This window comes from Papilio polytes, unplaced genomic scaffold, assembly GCF_000836215.1.
Source record: "Papilio polytes unplaced genomic scaffold, Ppol_1.0 DF822733.1, whole genome shotgun sequence".
Taxonomy (NCBI): domain Eukaryota; kingdom Metazoa; phylum Arthropoda; class Insecta; order Lepidoptera; family Papilionidae; genus Papilio; species Papilio polytes.
Window position 1 is genome coordinate 263,553 of NW_013526471.1, and position 18,666 is coordinate 282,218.

Genomic DNA, 18,666 nt, shown 5'->3' on the forward strand with positions numbered 1-18,666 from the left:
TAACTAAATGAATTTACGTTCCAGGGAGACAGTGGCGGACCAATTGTCCAAGATGGTGTACTGATAGGCGTGGTATCGTGGGGACTGGGCTGCGCGCGAGGGAACTTCCCCGGCGTCTACGCTAGACTCTCCAACCCCGCTATATGGGATTGGCTGCAGAGTCATTTTACAAATAAATCTGTAAATGCACATTATACATTATTATCACATTGCCAACATTCTCGAGGATGCCATTATTCAGATGTGTCGCACAAAATCTAGACATTTTTAATGTTACACAATATCCCGGTTTGTTTTCATTTTAATTTCACTTGTGACCCAGAGTGTTTTTGTGGCACTTGTGGCAACACACCTAGCGACTGAATTAGATCAGTAAGTCTAGTCTTATCTTCGAAGTTTACACTCTCTTTCCCTTTTATATGAAACTAGCTGTTGCTCGCGACTTGGCAAGCGTAAAATTAAATTAATACTCACAGATAAATTACCTTTCCAACGGTATAAAATCGGTCCAGTAGTTTTTGAGTTATTTCAATACATACAAAAATACAAATCTTTCCTCTTTATAATATTAGTATAGATAGTTCACTTATATAACTTTGTAAATAAACCAAACAATGAAATGGTAATTTATTGCAAGGATTATGACTTGCGATTTTGATATATGATGACGTATGGCAATTAAAGTCACAAGACTTGACATGACATGCAAAACAACTAATAATCTAAAAATCTAAAATAATTGATAGTCTATATAACAAAAATTGGCAACTGAAAAGACGAGGCAATACAATTTCAACATTTATAAACGAATCTCTTATGCTGCAGATTCTGCCCATTCCAGTCCCATCTCCAATAAATATTTCGAGTCTATAAAGTCAAGTAAACATACATAAACTGTAAGAAAAATTTAGACACTGTTGTCAAAGCTTTAATTATTTTTTTCTTTCTCTTTGTTTTAAAAATTTATTTTTTCTCTTTGTTGTTAAAAGGTAACTGAAAGGGAAGGCATTGGCTCCTTAAACACAGGATTGCCTAGTAAAGGAGCCAAAGCAATATTGATCCTTTAATCAATGATAAAAAAAAAACAAAAAAAAACTCTTTGGCCTTCGCTGATTGATATTATGTATCCCCCATTACATTTCAGTACTAATTACTTTATTATTTATTCATCTAGATTGGTACAGATTTAAAAATTAAATCAAGTCTATTCAATAACCAAGATAAAGAAAAGTAACTTATGTTCAAGTTAATTTGAAGAATTCTCCGAGTTTTGTTTGGTCTTATTATTTACTAGCTTTTGTCGGCGACTCCGTCCGCGTAGAATTAAAAAAAAACAAAACTAAGTAGCCTATGTGTTTTTACAGACCATACTCTACATTTATGCCAAATTTCATCGAGATCCGTTCAGTCGTTTAGGCTACAAAATCTAACAAACATCCATCCATCCATCTAAACTTCCGCATTTATAATATTAGTACGATTAACGAGACAAAATTGACACATCATGCAAATGACAAAGTTCAAAACAATGCGGTCAGCATTTTTTGTGCAGTGTTGTCCCTATGATAGCGGTTTTTTTTATATCGATATCTTAATCTTTACAAGATTACCTTAGATTAAGGTTAAAGGTAATAATGATACGGCCGTTTTTGTGTAATTTACTAACAACGTATAAAATTTGATACATATTATACCTACCACATATGAAAATTGAAATATTTTTTTTTCAAAAGTATAACAATCTATGCTGTCCTATCACTATAAACTATCTCTTACTTCTCAATCGCTTTCAGAAAATACTAACACTCTCACACTAGATCAAGCCCGTGTCCTGAAGATTCATACTAAACAAGTGGAATAACGACTCTTTGTAATTATTGCCATCAATTTTATTTAATCTCTTTGTTATTGTCTATTACTTATTATAATACTAAGAAATTAGGTAAACATTTTCTGATAATAACTAGTTACATATTGAAAACATAATATTTCAAGTGTTCAATTACTTATACATACTTTATTTGTATTATTACAACGAGAACGTTTTCAGTTTTTCACGATAATTTATTAATAAAATACTCCCTCAGATTATGCTCAACACCTAAAAAAAACTTCATCGAGGTCTGTTTAGATGTTTTCGTGATACGTAGTAACACATCCAAACAATAAAAGTAAAGTCACAACTCAAAAAATTCAAATCATTTATTTTTAAATTTACATAATCACAGACACCTTTAAAAATCAATAACCTAAAATTTTAACAATAATAATTTCATAAAATATATCGTAAAAACTAGTCAAACAGTTTCAAAGCAAACATTGTTTAAAATGCTTTTTAGCTCGCCCGAATACAAAAATAACATGAAGTTTGCATTGCTAAAAATTGCATTTTTTGAGGAAACGTTAAAACAACAAACCTTATCTTGTACTTACTTAATTCTTAACTTAAATAACAAAGGCAAGCCTCCTAAGAAACTTTGCACTAAATTGGAAGAGGGATCAACCTTTGGATGGCGCACAGTTTCCGGCGCGGGTTCAACCGAGTAGCGCGACAGCACCGCTGCCAGACCCGCCAGAGACTGCATCAGACCGAGTCTCTCGCCTGGAATTGGATGTCATATTTGTGAGTCTGATAAAAAACCTAGGTACATAAGATGTTTACAAAATGTCTACCTAGATTTGTTGGTAGTTAGTTTCTATTATAAAGCCTTAGCTAATATTACACGGGACCATAGTCACCTGAATGCAAGATTTTATTTATACTTACTTTGATTTCAATAGGAATAGAAAATAGAATGCTCTATTAAAAAGAAGGTGCGTGGAATACCTAAAAACTCTAAGTAGTTATATTGATTTCAAACACCCGATCTCTATAAGGTTAAGACCTTAAAAAAAATGATTATAAAAAACTCACCAATACACGCACGAGGACCTTCTCCAAACGGTAAATAAATGTGTTTTGTCATTGGATTGATGAAATCGGTTAAGAAGCGCTTTGGCTTGAATTTTTCTGGCTCCTCAAAGTACAGCGGATCCATATGCAACGCATGTACTGGTATTGAAATTGATACTCCATCGTCAATTGTAAGATCCATTTCCGGAAATGTGTATTTACGAACACAATTTCTTGTTAACTGTCCCAACGACGGGAACATTCGAATACCTTCTTTGAAAGCGCAATGTAGATAAGTCATTTCCTTTATGGCATCATAAGAGAGCTTGTTATCGTACTTTGTTAAAACTTTATCAATTTCTTCTTGCACCTTACGTTGCTCCTCAGGGTTATGGGCGAGTTCATGCAGCGTAAAGCTCGTAGAAGATGATGATGTTTCGAAACCCGCAGCGAAAAATATAAATATTTGAGCTGTCATAAGTTCTTCAGTCAATTCCATAGATACTTCTTCAGGTGTACCATCTGTTTTTATCTTTTCTATGGATGATCCTACTAGCTTTCCTTTTTTCTTACAATCGAGAAGCAAATCGACAAAGTCATTCCTACCACAAGGTTCATAATTTCTTCTCTTCAGTATACTGCCTACGAGTGAGTTCATATCGCTTTCTATTTTCTTAAATACTCTAATGTTTTTGCACATATTAGGAAACATATCCCTGAGCATAAATTTAACGATTTGATTCAAGTCAAATTTAAAAATGTCTGTTCCAAGTTTTCTAAAAACGGAATCTTCTACACTAAGAGAATCCATCTCCAGACCAAACCCGCAAGCACCGATGAAATCAGTAGTATACCGTGCCATCATTTCCCGAGAGTCTAAAACGCGTCCAGTTGTTGGTGCATTGATAACGTGGCTCTGCAGGCGCTCGGCGCGTTCCACAATAAGAGGGAACATCGCCTTCAATTTACCGCTGGTGAACGCGGGCGTCATACGTTGCCTCAATAACTTCCAAATGTCGCCATCAGCAAGAAAAAGATTTTTTGCTAAAGGCTCCACAACTGTTCTGTGTGTGATGATTCCTCTCATGTGGAAATTACCGAAATCAGTAACGAGAACTCGCTTTACTATTTCTGGATCTCTTATCAAAAGTTCCGGACGCATTGCTCGATAAAAACCAACGACTTTCTCATTTGGGTATTTCCTATTGTAACGGAGCAGGGGTATCTTGAGCCGAAACAGCCAAAGAAAACACAGCAACAAGGTGGCAAAAAGTCGTTTATTGGTTATATACCAATGAGGTTGGTCTGCGCGCGTACCCCGGGTTGGGAACCACACGCAGTTACAAAAAGTGTTCAAATATCGGGTAACCGTCACAGAACAGCAAGCGGTTACCTGCTAAATTAGGCCGTCACTATCCGCAAGCAACCTAATTTAACTACACTACTGTGCAAGTTCTGAATAAAATTAGTCACAAGACAGCAAGCTAATATACTCAGAATCGCGTCGTAGGAACTAACTTGAGAAGACAGTAATTTTAACAATATTTGTTATTTTCTAATCTTCTGATCTTCTGATCTTCTGATTTGCGTATGTACATGAAATGACATAAGATAAGGCGCATGCAATACCACATCGTGTTTTAAAATACAGGTGGCGCCATCTAGTTTTGTACGTAAAAACTACTGGTCTCTAGTGAATATTTGTTACACTATACAATTCTGTAGCAATCTGTGCAATACTTTTCTTCCATAAATACATCGGCAAATTGTTTCCGAAAAATGGTATTGGTTTGTCATGCTTGATTCCTTTTGTTTCCCAATACTTGAATGTTCTTATGCTGTAAAGGTACACAGCAACACAAAGTACGAATACCACAGCTATTGTAAACATGGCGGAAGATATACAAAAGGTGGTCAAATCGACTGTTAATTTATATGTCTACAATATTTCGATAAAAAAAGATAATAACAACATGGGCGTCGTCAGAAGAACAGAGGGGGAGGGCAGCTGTCCCCCCTAGATAATCGAAAAGTGTAAAATAGTTTTTAAATTACTTCCAATAAGACCATGTTTATAGTACCTGCCTCCCCCACCCCAGAACGAGACATCATCGGCGGGTGACGCTCGTGAAGAACAAATCAATTAACCAAGATAACTTTATCTTTATAATTCTTACACAGGATGACTGGTAAGCCAATGATGATATTCCAGAATTTGACAATCTTGTAACATGAAAAACGTTCTCAATGAAAAAATAAATTAATTTACTTTTGCATGAACTTACCCGAGATTTTAATAGTTAATTACACGTATACCCGTACTACGTGGGAATTAGAATCCGGGGCTGCAGTAAGATAGTCATAACTATATTTATTTTTTGTTAATGTACATGCATTGACCTCGTTCGTCATTACATATTTCGATAACGTTGACGAGGGTCGCTCCGCGGAGATCCTAATACTAGACATCGGAATAACGCTTCCGCTTTCACGAGACCAGTCATTTTAGAAATAAATCTACTATTTCACATTATAGTTAAAATATTGTTACATTTCAAATTTTCTTTTGAATGCTTGTTATACAAAATCTAGGTGAATTACGTTAAACAATATCTCGATTTGTTTAACATTACTTGGGACTCTGAGTTCTTTTCTGGCACTTGTGGTAACAAACCTAGTGACTGATCTAAATGGATAAGTACAGTCTAGTCCTCAGAGTCCCTCTACACTTTCATTTAATTCACATAAAATTGGTCAATCGCTAGAAATAGAATAATAAAAAGTAAATTCATTGCAAGGATATGACTTGCTATTATTCTTAATCTATGATGTAAGACAATTACAGTCACATGACTTGACATGACATAACGTTAAGTGATAAAAAACAATCAGAAATGAACCACTGGTTGGATAATCCCTATTCACCTTTAAATATAACCCTTAGGGGTTATAGATGTCGAAGTATCCATATGAAAAATTTTACATTCTGTATTCATTGTCATCTACTGATGATCTATCAGAAATAAAAGTGTTAGTTAATGTTTTTATGCAAACCAAAAATCTTTAAATTAAACGTAAAAAAAAACTACTTCAACAGTGGTAGAGCCCGCTTTAACATCTTCGCACGAATGGGCCGTCTCCATACCACGACCACACAGAAGAAAGGTGTGAAGTGGGAGCAATTCCACCTTCCGTCTGATGAGTGTGATGCCGGAGGCCTTATTAAAGTACCTTTCTCTTCTCACCCTTTTCTTATAAGGAAAGGATGGGAAGGGAAAGTGGGTTAGACGGTGCAGGAGTTGCATAGGTAGAGGCAATATCCCCATCATTGCGTCTTCTCCTCCGTCGATTAAAGGTAGACAACGCATCTCCAACTGCGGATGTCTATGGGCAGCGGTCGCTTTGCTTTTCGGATCTGTTAAATCAATGGGTTTATATTCAAAGCAAATATATCCCAAGTCACCATATAATATATTATGACACCTATTGGCAAATAATGTAAATAAATTACAATTATTTACATTGATATCTGGTTTTTAGGATAGTATTAATGATAAAGTAAAGTAGACTACACAGGCTCAGTTTTATCTGAATAGTCGGATCGTTCAGATAAATCTATCACGTATCTACAAAAACATGAAACTAAGCGTGTATAACGGTCAGTAGAGATGATTATGTGTGTGTGTGTTTTAAGTAAAGTGCTGCCTATGCCTTATCTAAGTAGTTGAATCTCTTTGTAGGCCTGTAACTTAACGAATGCTTTAGGCAATTTCATACATTTTTGACTTTTCGATCAGCAATAGATAAGCGAATTGTAGGTACTTTGTCTTAAGGACCTGTTGAAATATTTACAAATGTCTACCATGTCTTTGTACCATCTAATCCTAGGAAAGGAAGTTAGGAAAATAGCCTTTTTAACTCTGCTACAAAATTATTCTAGGAAACAAATGAAGTAAAAGAAACACGACTCAAGAATTAATAATGATTAAATTAAGAATAGTGAATAAATAAAAATTGTAAAAGTTCTTGACAACTAATTCGATTAAAAAAAACAAAAAACGCTATTTATGTCTATTCATGTCGCGTCGTGTGAAACTACATAGTATGTTTGCATTCCATTTTTTTTTTAATTTACATAACAAATTCGTCGCTTCAAATATTTGCCTGAAGTAATTTGGAAGGCATTTTGCTAACACACAGAATTGGTTTTAAATGTCATTTTTATTTTATTGTATAGTTACTTAAATGTTTGTTTAAACGATTTGTTCATCAATACTAACAATGTAGACCGTAAAAATATGTGAACGGTACTTTGTAAAACATATAAGATTCGTTTTAGTACTTGACCGTATAAATGTACTGGCCCACGCCAGAAAAGTTTTCTGAGAGCTCGCAACCAGAAGTTAAAAATTACTGCAATAAAAACGCTTTTTAATTAAATTATTTACAAGCTTGTCTTATAATTACAGTTTATAGCATTAAAGTGAAATCAAACCAATAGAAAAAAGAGCACTTAAGGACGACTAGGTACTAAGTTCTCAGTTTGAATATCAGAGGTAAACCCCCGACAACACTTTGTGCTATATTAGAAGAGGGATCAATCTTTGGATGGCGCAACGTGTGAGGCGCGGGTTCAACCGAGTAGCGCGACAGCACCGCCGCCAGACCCGCCAGAGACTGCATTAGACCGAGTCTCTTACCTGCAATTGTAAATATTAAAGTTCAAATTTTGTTCCAGTGGTGGCCAAACTCACAAGCCGCATGTGACTCTTTGATAGATTTAAAATTATCGTCCTGAGCTGAGATAAATTCATTGATGCTAGTTATGCCTCCCTGGTTGTATAGTTTTTATGACTTCAAACTATGTTTAGTTCATTAAATCAACGCGAACATAGTCACGGGCGAAAGTAAGTTTATTTATAAATCCACTACAATTTTTAAGCAATGTAATGGATTTCCTAATAATGACCATTTTCTTTATAGATGTGATAGTTAAAAATATATTTGTACTAGAATTTTTCAAACATTTTTCTTACAAGTGGAAAAATAGTCATTATGAATTATTTTTTTTTTACCTGAATAACATTCGGGAAGTTAATTAAAAATACACGGTACATTGCGTTTAAATAACAGCCTCCCAATTAACTTTTAAAAAGATGTATTCATAGATAACTTACCAAGGCATGCACGAGGACCGTCACCAAATGGCAAATAAATATGTTTCGTCATAGGATGAATGAAATCGGTTAAGAAACGCGCTGGCTTGAATTGTTCTGGCTCCTCAAAGTATTGTGGATCCTTGTGCAGCGCCTGAACTGGTATATATATTGATACTCCATCGTCAATCGTAAGATTTAATTCAGGAAATGTGTATTTTCGGACACACTTTCTCACCAAATGACCCAACGACGGAAACATTCGTATACCTTCTTTGAAAGCGCAATGCAGATAAGTCATTTCGCTAACTGCATCATAACATAACTTGTTATTGTATTTCGCTAAAACTCTGTCAATTTCTTCTTGCACTTTCCGTTGCTCCTCAGGATTGTAAGCAAGTTCATGTAAAGTGTAACTCGTAGAGGAGGATGATGTTTCGAATCCCGCAGCAAAAAATACAAATATCTGAGCTGCAAAGAGTTCTTCAGTCAATTCCATAGACACTTCTTCTGGTGTTCCATCTGGTTTCATTTTCTCTATAGATAATCCTACTAATTTTCCTTTTTTCCTACAATCAAGGAGCAGGTCGACAAAGTCATTCCTACCACATGGTTCGTAATTTCTTTTCTTAAGAATGCTGCGAACAAGTGAGTACATCTCTTTTTCTACTTTGTTAAGTAGTCTCAAATGTTTGAATATTTCAGGGAATATTTCTTTAAACGTTTGTTTAATAAGTTCTTTCACTTCCACTTTAAACATTTTTATCCCAAGCTTTCTAAAAGCAGAATCTTTTTCACTTAGAGAATCCGAGTCGAGTCCGAAACCACAAGCACCGATGAAGTCAGTGGTGTATCGCGCCATTATTTCCCGAGAGTCCAGAACTCGTCCAGTTGTTGGAGCATTAATGGCTTGGCTCTGCAGGCGCTCAGCGCGCTCCACAATGAGAGGGAACATCGCCTTCAGTTTACCGCTGGTGAACGCAGGAGTCATGCGTTGTCTCAACAACTTCCAAACATCGCCGTCAGCGAGAAAAAGATTTTTTGCTAGAGGCTCAACTACTGTTCTATGTGTGTTGATACCTCTCATGTGAAAATTTTCAAAATCAGTAACAAGAACACGTTTTATTATTTCTGGATCCCTTATCAAAAGTTCCGGACGCATTGCTCGATAAAAACCTACGACTTTCTCTTTTGAGTATTTCCAGTACAATTGAACACCTATTTGTGTCATACTTTTCTTCATAAAGTACATCGGTGCATTATTGCCGAGAAATGGTATTGGCTTGTCATGTTTGACTCCTCTGCTTTCCCAATATTTGAATGTACTAATGCTGTAAAGATACACAGCAACACAAAACACGAATATCACAGCTAGTGTTAACATGACGGAAGTTATGACAAAAATACAGTCTGTAAATTTATATGTTTCCGAAATTTCGATAATAGAAAGATAAAAATAATTTAATTAATTATTATTCAAAACTAGCGATCTGCCGCGTTTTCGCCCGGTTACCAAAGAATATAACGTCTGTTCTCTTTTCTGTTATCGCAACAACGGTGCCCGGGTTGCACCTTTTTCGCGCCCGGTCCGTGAGCTCATTTTTTGGTTATACTGATCTTCCAAAACTATTTGTCACAGTTACATAAAAAATACAAAATTTAGGATATTTTAATAAATATTAAATTCACCTAGTACCAAATACATTCATATGGATGAGGGTATTTTTTTAAATTTATACAATAAAAACAAAAATACAAACCTTTAGTTTTTTTATTATTATATTTAATACAGATATAGATTAAAGCCTCGGAATATACTGAAAATTAGATACGGAACTGAGGGTTACCTACCAGCTACAATAATCATCGAGTTTCCTGATTAAACCTATATACATTTATTGACAATAGATTCCGAAAATATGAAAAATAAAACATGTATTTCGTTAACGTAATTTAGTGGTTTTGCTTATATCGAAAAAACAATTTTGATTTTTTTATTTGCTGCAAGTCTGTCCGTAAATTTTATTATAACTATCTTACTAATATTATAAATGCGAATTTTAAATTCATGGATGGATTTGTTAAAGTTTGCAGCCTAAACTTGATCTCGATGAAATTTCGCTTAGGTATAGAAGATAGTCTGGAAGAACATAGAGGATATTTGCTTTTAATAATTTTTTTTTTTTTATAACATAAGGTGGCAAACGACCAAGCGGCCACCTGAATCCGCCAAAATGGCGAAGCGATCGCTGCCCATAGACATCCGCAATTGCAGATGCGTTGCCTACCGTTATTCGACAGAGGAGGAGAAGCACATAAAGAGTTTCAAATCCACTTCCCCTTTCCATCCTTTCCTTATAAGAAAAGAGTGGTAAAGAGAAAGGGATTTAAATTAGGCCTCCGGCACCACACTTATCAGACGAAACTCGGAATTGCTTCCATTTCACGCCTGTCTTCTGTGTGGTCGTGGTATTACACCTGGCGTGCCGGCCCTGCAGTGCTAAGATGTTAAAGCGGGCACTACCACTGTTAATTACACGCGGATGGAGTCGCAGGCAAAAGCTGTACTCATATAAAGAAATCAAATGGAAGCCGTGATAAAAGAAGCGGAAATGAACTGTGACGTGCAGAATGACAAACAAAAACTAGAAAAGCAAAAACACTTATATTTATGCAATTTGTAATTAAATTGTGCAATCAATTCTATAAGTAAACTAGTATATGTTTAACGAATCTTTTAATTGTTGAAGTATTGTAATTGAATTTTAACTGGAATAGTAGTATATATTTATCCAACTGAAATTAAAAAATGTATAGTAGAACTAGCTGTTGCCCGCGACTTCGTCCGCGTGGTATTAGAAAACGTACGAACTATATAAATAACAAAAAGTTACGTATCCCTCGGGAACCGGACATTTCTCGGGGATGAACCTTATCCCATGTGTACTCCAGACTTATTTTTATATCTGTGCCAAATTTCATTAAGATATGTTGAACCGTTGCAGAATGATCAAGTAAACATTAAAAAACTAAATTAACTAATCCTACAGGAACCGTAACTATTTCCGGGATAAAAGTAGCCTATGTGTTCTTCCAGACTATGCTCTAAACCTGTGCTAAATTTCATGAAGATCCGTTAAGCCGTTTAGGCTACAAACGCTAACATCCATCCATCCATCGTAACTTTCGCATTTATGATATTTATATGATATAGTTATGTTTACAGTTGCATGAACTCGGAATTTTTGTCTGCTATTGCAATTTTCTAACAATCTCTTATGGATTTGGGACCGCTGTTAATTACGACGTAAAATTCTGGATTAGCAAAGATTACAAGCAGATGCTTAAAAATCGAAAAGTAACAATCACCACTTATAAAAAAATGTATTTCTATTTAGTTTAAATTTATTACAAAAGATTTCGTCAAACTGCATGCAGTTTTTTGAGGAAAAATGCGTCTTTAAATTTACATGAAATGTGTCTATAAACTAAATACTTACTAATACATCGTAAATTAATGTATGTATTACAAAATATCGAAACGCCGCTCCCAATAAAAAAAATAACACAATTGTTCGGCTGCATAAACATTTAGTAGTTGTAGTTTAAATTTTCTACTTGATTTAATTTTTTAAAATAACTAAATAGTAAATAGTTAGCTGTTGCTCGCGACTTCGTCCACGTGGAATTAGAAAAAGTAAAAAACATAGCCCCTGTTACTCACTGATAACGAGCTTTTTAATGGTAAAAGAATTTTTAAAATCATACAAAAATACAGATTTTTCCACTTTAAAATATTAGAAGAAATAAGAAATATACGTGAAATAACTTAGGCTCTTACGTAAAATACATAGACGTCACCGGGAATGGTACTACCATAATAAAAAAGAGATCAAACGTGTATCCTTTGCCACTCGAGCGAAGTCAGGTCCTGTCGCTTGTTATAATGATTGTTTTATTATGTGTTGATAGATAAGATCTTTCTGTATATCCGCCTGTGGACACTTATTTAACGACTGGCCCAGGCCGCGATAAGAATTTGGTCAGTATTGTTTTAGAATTGAATAACAAACATGAAAGTTTATCTTAAGAATTTATTTTATTAATAAGACTTGCTTTAATATCTTATCGCCGTATTTTCGTTTGTGATAAAACATGACTTGCAAAAAAAACCGGTGTAGATCTACAAAATGTTATGGCATTCTAATATAAACAAGGCGCCTACGAGCATATAGGGTTATCAGCAAGCTAGTGTGGTTTTAAGGAAAATTGTTAAGGAAATTCTTCACTTTTGAATACAAACAATTAAAATTGTACAGAAAATAGCTTATAATCTAACTAGCAAAATCCCTTGACTTCATTTCTCGGGAAAAAGAATGTGTATTCAAAAGAGATTTTGCAGCAAAATTTCAGGGAAAACAACAATCCACGCACAGTAGATTATGTGGTAAGCCCAGTGGTTGAAAAAGTGTTAAAAAATCAAAATCCTTTTTGACTGAATGACGTGCAAGCGTTGGTTGCAGTTGTTGTTTCAACATTTTGGATCAACGACGCTGAACAAAAATCAATACGAACAGAACAATAATCAGTGCGTCTGTTCAAAAAAAAATCGCTTAGGCACACGGCTATTTTTTTATTGTTTTCCCGTCGTTTACGCCACTCGCTGCTATCTAACTGGTTACTTGTAAGAAGTGACGGAGTTTCTCCCGTTGCGAGGAACATGGCAATTTTTCTCAAGTGAAACACCGCAGATTTCTGATATTGCACCTAGACCTATATATTTATAATTGTTGATTTGTCTTTCAATAAACGAATGTGAAAAAACAATGATTTTCATTTTATTCATTACTATGAATACATCGATTCCAACTTCTATGATAGAAGAAATCGAAATGGTTTTAGTTACTTTTGAATTTTAGTTTTACTCAGCCTAATAGCTGTATATGTCAATCTAATGAATTATTAAATAGACAAACAATACACCCATAACATAGAGTAAGTCCCCACTTACAGTGAGCTGGATAAAAGAGACAAACATTAATGAATACTACGCGTTTTCTTCTCATATAACTAACTAGCTGTTTCCGTGCGACTTCATCCGCATGAAATTATGAATGTTTTATTTTATTGTTTACATTTGTCAAATTATCCATTATAAATGTCAAAGTGACATGACATGATGACAACCTTGCTTCCTTAATGTTGGCAGCAACTTATGGTCTCTTTTCCACATTAGGATTTTTATCCAAAATATTTACCCCCTAAGTTTAATGGCGTTAGAATATAAAGCCTAAAACGTGAAGCAAGTGTATGGCTTTTTATTAAACAAAGAATTATTCAATAATATGCTTCAATTGCTGACATCTTAGGCAACAAAGTAGTGTGTGTTTACGTTTTATTATAATAGTATAGATATGTAATAATGGTTATAATTTTTTTAACAAATTATTTTATCGCGTGTCGCGTGCCATTATAAGCCAATCTGGTTAATTCAGGTTTATATTCATTATATTACTATTGTCTAGTCGTATCAAAAATCACTGCCAAATAAATCGCTTAGTATTACGTCACCCGAGTTGATTTAGCAATTTTCTAAAAACTAAATAAAACAACATATTTTGCATGTTTACATACAAAAAATGCACAAAAGCAGGCAGCTTGTCAACTGTTTAAGAGACTTTCGCGACACAAAAACTTACCACCGCCTTACTTTCTTACAATTACCACCAGAGTGACAAATGTTTTGCCAAACGGTTGTTTCTCACAGAAGATGGTGGGATAATAAGTGAAGGAAAAAAGCACAGACAGGAAAAAGGGATGAACTGAACTTCCACATAATTAAAACAATTATAGTATGAAAATACTTTATTGAAAAATATAATTATTTAACGTATAAATCATTAGCAAACTCATGCCCTCCGTAACTAGTGACTAGTAAATAGCGAAACACGTATTTTTGAGGACTACATGAGTATGCATAACACATAAGTAATTTATCATAATTTTATAAAATTCATATACAAATTATACCCCAAAAACCCCAAATTCAAAGACGGAGTAGTCTATTACGAGTACTAAATATGTACTCACTTACTTCTCAATTTGAACAGCAACGGCAAACCGCCACTTATATTTTGTACTAGATTAGATGTTGGATCAACCTTTGGATGGCGCACAGTTTCCGGCGCGGGTTCAACCGAGTAGCGCGACAGCACCGCCGCCAGTCCCGCCAGAGACTGCATCAGACCGAGTCTCTCGCCTGGAATAACATTTGATACAAATATGTTTTATTCTGGCTTTATACATTACGGGCCTTTCTTTAAATTTTAGATAGTTTCAAAAACAAAAAATACGTTTTTAATTGCGTAAATAACGCGTAATTAATTAATTATACTATGTTTTTTGGGTTATACTGTTATTGTTTTAAGTTTAAACAAGTTCTATTTTATGTGTAAACTTAACTTTAAATTAATTAAGTTCTAATTCAACCGATTTTAACCCCTAAAAGAGTTAAAATTTTACCCATTAGCAACCCTTGTTTCGATGATTCTGCGATCATTAACGACAGGCGAAGGACAAAACATCATAAGCTTTTACACATTAGTTAAAATATATTAAAAAATGTGTACTGTGAAAAAAAGATGGGGGACTGCTATTAAATTATATAAAAAAATAAAAAAACTTACCGATACAAGCTCGGGGACCTTCTCCAAACGGTAGATATATATGTTTTGTCATTGGGTTTATAAAATCAGTTAAGAAACGAGCTGGCTTGAATTTCTCTGGTTCTTCAAAGTATTGTGGATCCATGTGCAACGCCTGCACAGGTATTAATATCGATACACCTTCGTCTATCGTAAGGTCTATGTCGGGGAATGTGTACTTACGAGTACACTTTCTTAACAAATGACCCAACGATGGGAACATTCTAATCCCTTCTTTGAAAGCACAATGTAAGTAATTCATTTCGGAAACTGCGTCATAACATAGCTTGTTATCATATTTCTCCAAAACTCTGTCGATTTCTTCTTGTACTTTTTGTTGTTCCTCAGGATTGTGTGCGAGTTCATGTAAAGTGTAGCTCGAAGAAGAGGAAGAGGTTTCGAAACCCGCGGCGAAGAAGACCATAACTTGAGCCACCATAAGTTCTACGGTTAATTCCATAGAAATTTCTTCAGGCGTACCATTCGGTTTTGTCTTTTCAATAGACTGGCCAACCATTTTTCCTTTTTCCTTACATTCAAGAAGTAAATCGATAAAATCATTCCTGCCACTTGGTTTGTAATTTCTTTTTTGTAGGATATTATTGACTAGTGCGTTCGCGTCTTTCTCTAATTTACCAAATATCTTGAAATGTTTGAAAGTTTCAGGAAACATCTCCTTAAGCATTTGTGTCACAATTTGATTAATATCAGTTGTAAAAATTTTCTTACCGAGTTGCCTAAACGACGATTTTTCTTCACTAAGAGAATCCATGTCGAGGCCGAACCCGCAAGCACCGATAAAGTCAGTAGTATATCGTGCCATTATTTCCCGGCAGTCCAGGACTCGTCCAGTCGTTGGTGCATTGATTGCACGATTCTGCATGCGCTCAGCACGCTCTACAATGAGAGGAAACATCGCCTTCAGTTTACCGCTAGTGAACGCAGGAGTCATGCGCTGCCTCAACAACTTCCAAACATCACCTTCAACGAGGAAAAGATTTTTAGCCATGGGTTCAACAACTGTTTTGTGAGTGTTGATACCTCTCATGTGAAAATATCCAGTCTGAGACGAAGATGCGTTTTATAATTTCTGGGTCTCTGATGACAAGTTCTGGTAGCGTCGCTCGGTAGAATCCTACGACCTTCTCCTTAGGATATTTCTTGTACATTTCTACGGCAATACGTGTCATACTTTCCTTCCATAAGTACATACGCAAATTATTGCCAAAAAATGGTATCGGTTTGTCATGTTTGATTCCTCTCTTCTCCCAATAATTGTACGTTCTTGTACCGTACAGGTACGCAGCCACAAACAGCACAAATACCACAGCCAGGGTCAACATGGTGGAAGGTTTGAGAGTTAACAAAGAGAACGTTAACTTATATACCCCAATGCTGATAATAAACTGATGATAACAATACAGAAATAGAAAATATCTACGTTATACTTAATTATTATTAATGTAAGTTAAGAAACTCAAATCTGTAATCGCATCAATCAACATTTGTCACTATGCAACAACAATGACCGTTTATATATTAATCTATGGCTCCTACGTAAAGTACTCTAAGTGAAAAGAAAACAAACTTATAGTAGAGCAGTTGAAAGATGTCGCAACTGCTTTTTATGTCATGTCACGTACCCTATCGATTTAATCTTTATGAAAATTATATGATTTTTAAAATGCCGTAATGCAACCTGCATATATATCGGCAAAGAAATTCAAAGATATGTGTGAAGTCAACAAACCCGCAGTGGACGAGCGTGGTTGATAATATATTGAGTAGTCACGACTAACTTAGGATAGGCGCTGAGTCCCTCAGTGGGGAAGTATGGTGAGCTGGTAATGATCATTAAAATGCCATTTATTAATATTGAAGTTATTAATTTACGTGTATTTAAAAAAATCCACGCACATTTAACTTTTTGCTTAGTTATTTTTTATGGTTATCAAAAATGAACATTAATTTTGTCTTAAAGTGACTTTCCGTTGGACGACTTCGCTGGGCAGGATATGTTGCTTGCATGGATGATTGCAGTGTTCCTAAGCGCCTGTTGGGGAATAAACCGAATGGACATAGAGCGCATGGTATACAACGCCATGATGATGATGACTTTCCGTTCTTAATAGTAATGTTTATGTTCATTGCTTGTTAATTGAAATTGTAAAGTTTAACTCATTAAAATACTATCATAGGTTGCTAAATATATTGTTATACCCGTAATGTATAATTTTTCATAATTGTTTGATAGAAATAGATACCGAAAAACAAAAATGTTAGCATAAACAAAAGGTGTATTAGGATCAACTGATAACCAAACAACGTACAAGGTCAGACAGTATCTTACGTCTTTTTACTAGGCCCTAAGCCAGGGGTGGCGAATCACTGGCACGCGTGCCATAATACGCGGTATTATACGAGTAGTTACATTTCTTTAAAAAATGCCACTTTGATGCACAAAGGTTCGCCACCCCTGCCCTAGGCGTTACCTCGACCGTAGACCGATTGTTTGATTCGGTTTTATACGTAGTTTCGTGACCAATTAGTGCGATACGCCTATTTGCCTAAAATTCTGTTTCCATTCTAGCCATATGTTATATTTTTTTGCTTTTAATATTATATATTAGGCAAAATTTTCCTATGAATTGGAAAAAGGCATAACTGGCAGTTGCCCCCTTTACGTAGGAGCCATCGAAATATGTAAACTCATGTTTATTACGATAGCGGAAATGTATGAAATCCGACTTTGTACGCAAATCCAATTAAAGCAATGCACTCGTATATGACTCCTAAAGTCACACGAAGATGTGTTCAAAAATGTTAGATATATTTCCTACTAAATCTATACAGTTACTAAATTCCAAACGTTGATATAAAACATGGAATACGTCAATGGGTACGGGAGATAGCATAATGAATTCTTAAAAAACATTTGTAAAAGCGACACAATTTGTTTACTGTTTACCTTTTACCAGAAATTTGAACTTATTTTTCTGGTAAATTAAATTAGTAGCAATGTTCTTTACGACGCAGCGCATGTGACAGCGAGTTCTTCGATATATCACGCGGCAGACTTGGTCACTGCAAACACAAGCGCCGCGGCGGGAAAGATTGTATGATTATTTAAAACCTCTTATATTGCCAGAATTTAAATCTAGACGCCTATTACTAGTTATACATTTCCAGTAACATATATACCTAATCAGTGAATTTGACAGCGCTGAATTTAAAAAAAACATAGCCATTTGTATATCCGTCTATGTCAGCTACCTGGAAAAAAAAAGCGCCTTGCGCCAGACAGATAAAGACAATTTTTTAATTCAATTTTTGCTATCACCAACGCAAATACATCATCATCGCGAAATCTGTTTTTTTCATTATTACATAAGTCACTTTAATATCATTAACTGTGTAGATAACACAATGTATGCATGTGTTTTTTTCGTTTTTTAAACGTATCTACGTTTTAAAAAATAACCAGAAAAAATATTGACACGAAAAAATTTAACCATTGAGTTAAAAAAATACGATCATTTTTGTGCGACTAAATCGCGAGCGGACTTGGCTTGAGATACGTGACGTCAATCGTCATATAGATATTTCGTTCATTTCATTCATCACATTCGCTCAAATGTAACTTCGATGTAAAAACAACAAAGTATCTCATTGGTACTCAGAGTTATCAAAAGTAAAAAATCGAATAAATCTTTCTATAATGTCAAATTAATACAACCAGGAGAGAATACACTATATTGTGTTTATGAAAATATCTATTTAACGGAAATATATCAACATCACATCACATCACATCATCATCACCAGCTCACTATACGTCCCCACCGTGGGGCTCGGAGCCTACCCAAAAGTTTGGGTAGGCACACAACGTACAACGTAATCAACCACGCTGGCC

General features: G+C 35.0%; 2 protein-coding genes and 1 pseudogene across 2 annotated transcripts; all 3 read right to left on the minus strand.

Moving 5' to 3' along the window:
• Window positions 1–2,383: 2,383 nt before the first annotated feature.
• Window positions 2,384–5,961, minus strand: LOC106105764 (cytochrome P450 6B6-like). The gene is made up of 3 exons (XM_013286199.1): window positions 4,609–5,961; window positions 2,915–4,095; window positions 2,384–2,602 (listed from the first exon to the last, which is right to left on the minus strand). The coding sequence occupies exons 1-3, from the start codon at window positions 4,782–4,784 to the stop codon at window positions 2,430–2,432; spliced, it is 1,530 nt and encodes a 509-aa protein (XP_013141653.1). The 5' UTR covers window positions 4,785–5,961; the 3' UTR covers window positions 2,384–2,429.
• Window positions 5,962–7,303: 1,342 nt separating this feature from the next.
• LOC106105760 (cytochrome P450 6B6-like) lies at window positions 7,304–9,465 on the minus strand. The gene is made up of 2 exons (XM_013286198.1): window positions 8,071–9,465; window positions 7,304–7,593 (listed from the first exon to the last, which is right to left on the minus strand). The coding sequence occupies exons 1-2, from the start codon at window positions 9,431–9,433 to the stop codon at window positions 7,424–7,426; spliced, it is 1,533 nt and encodes a 510-aa protein (XP_013141652.1). The 5' UTR covers window positions 9,434–9,465; the 3' UTR covers window positions 7,304–7,423.
• Window positions 9,466–14,135: 4,670 nt separating this feature from the next.
• LOC106105762 lies at window positions 14,136–16,096 on the minus strand (annotated as a pseudogene).
• Between the last annotated feature and the right edge of the window lie 2,570 nt (window positions 16,097–18,666).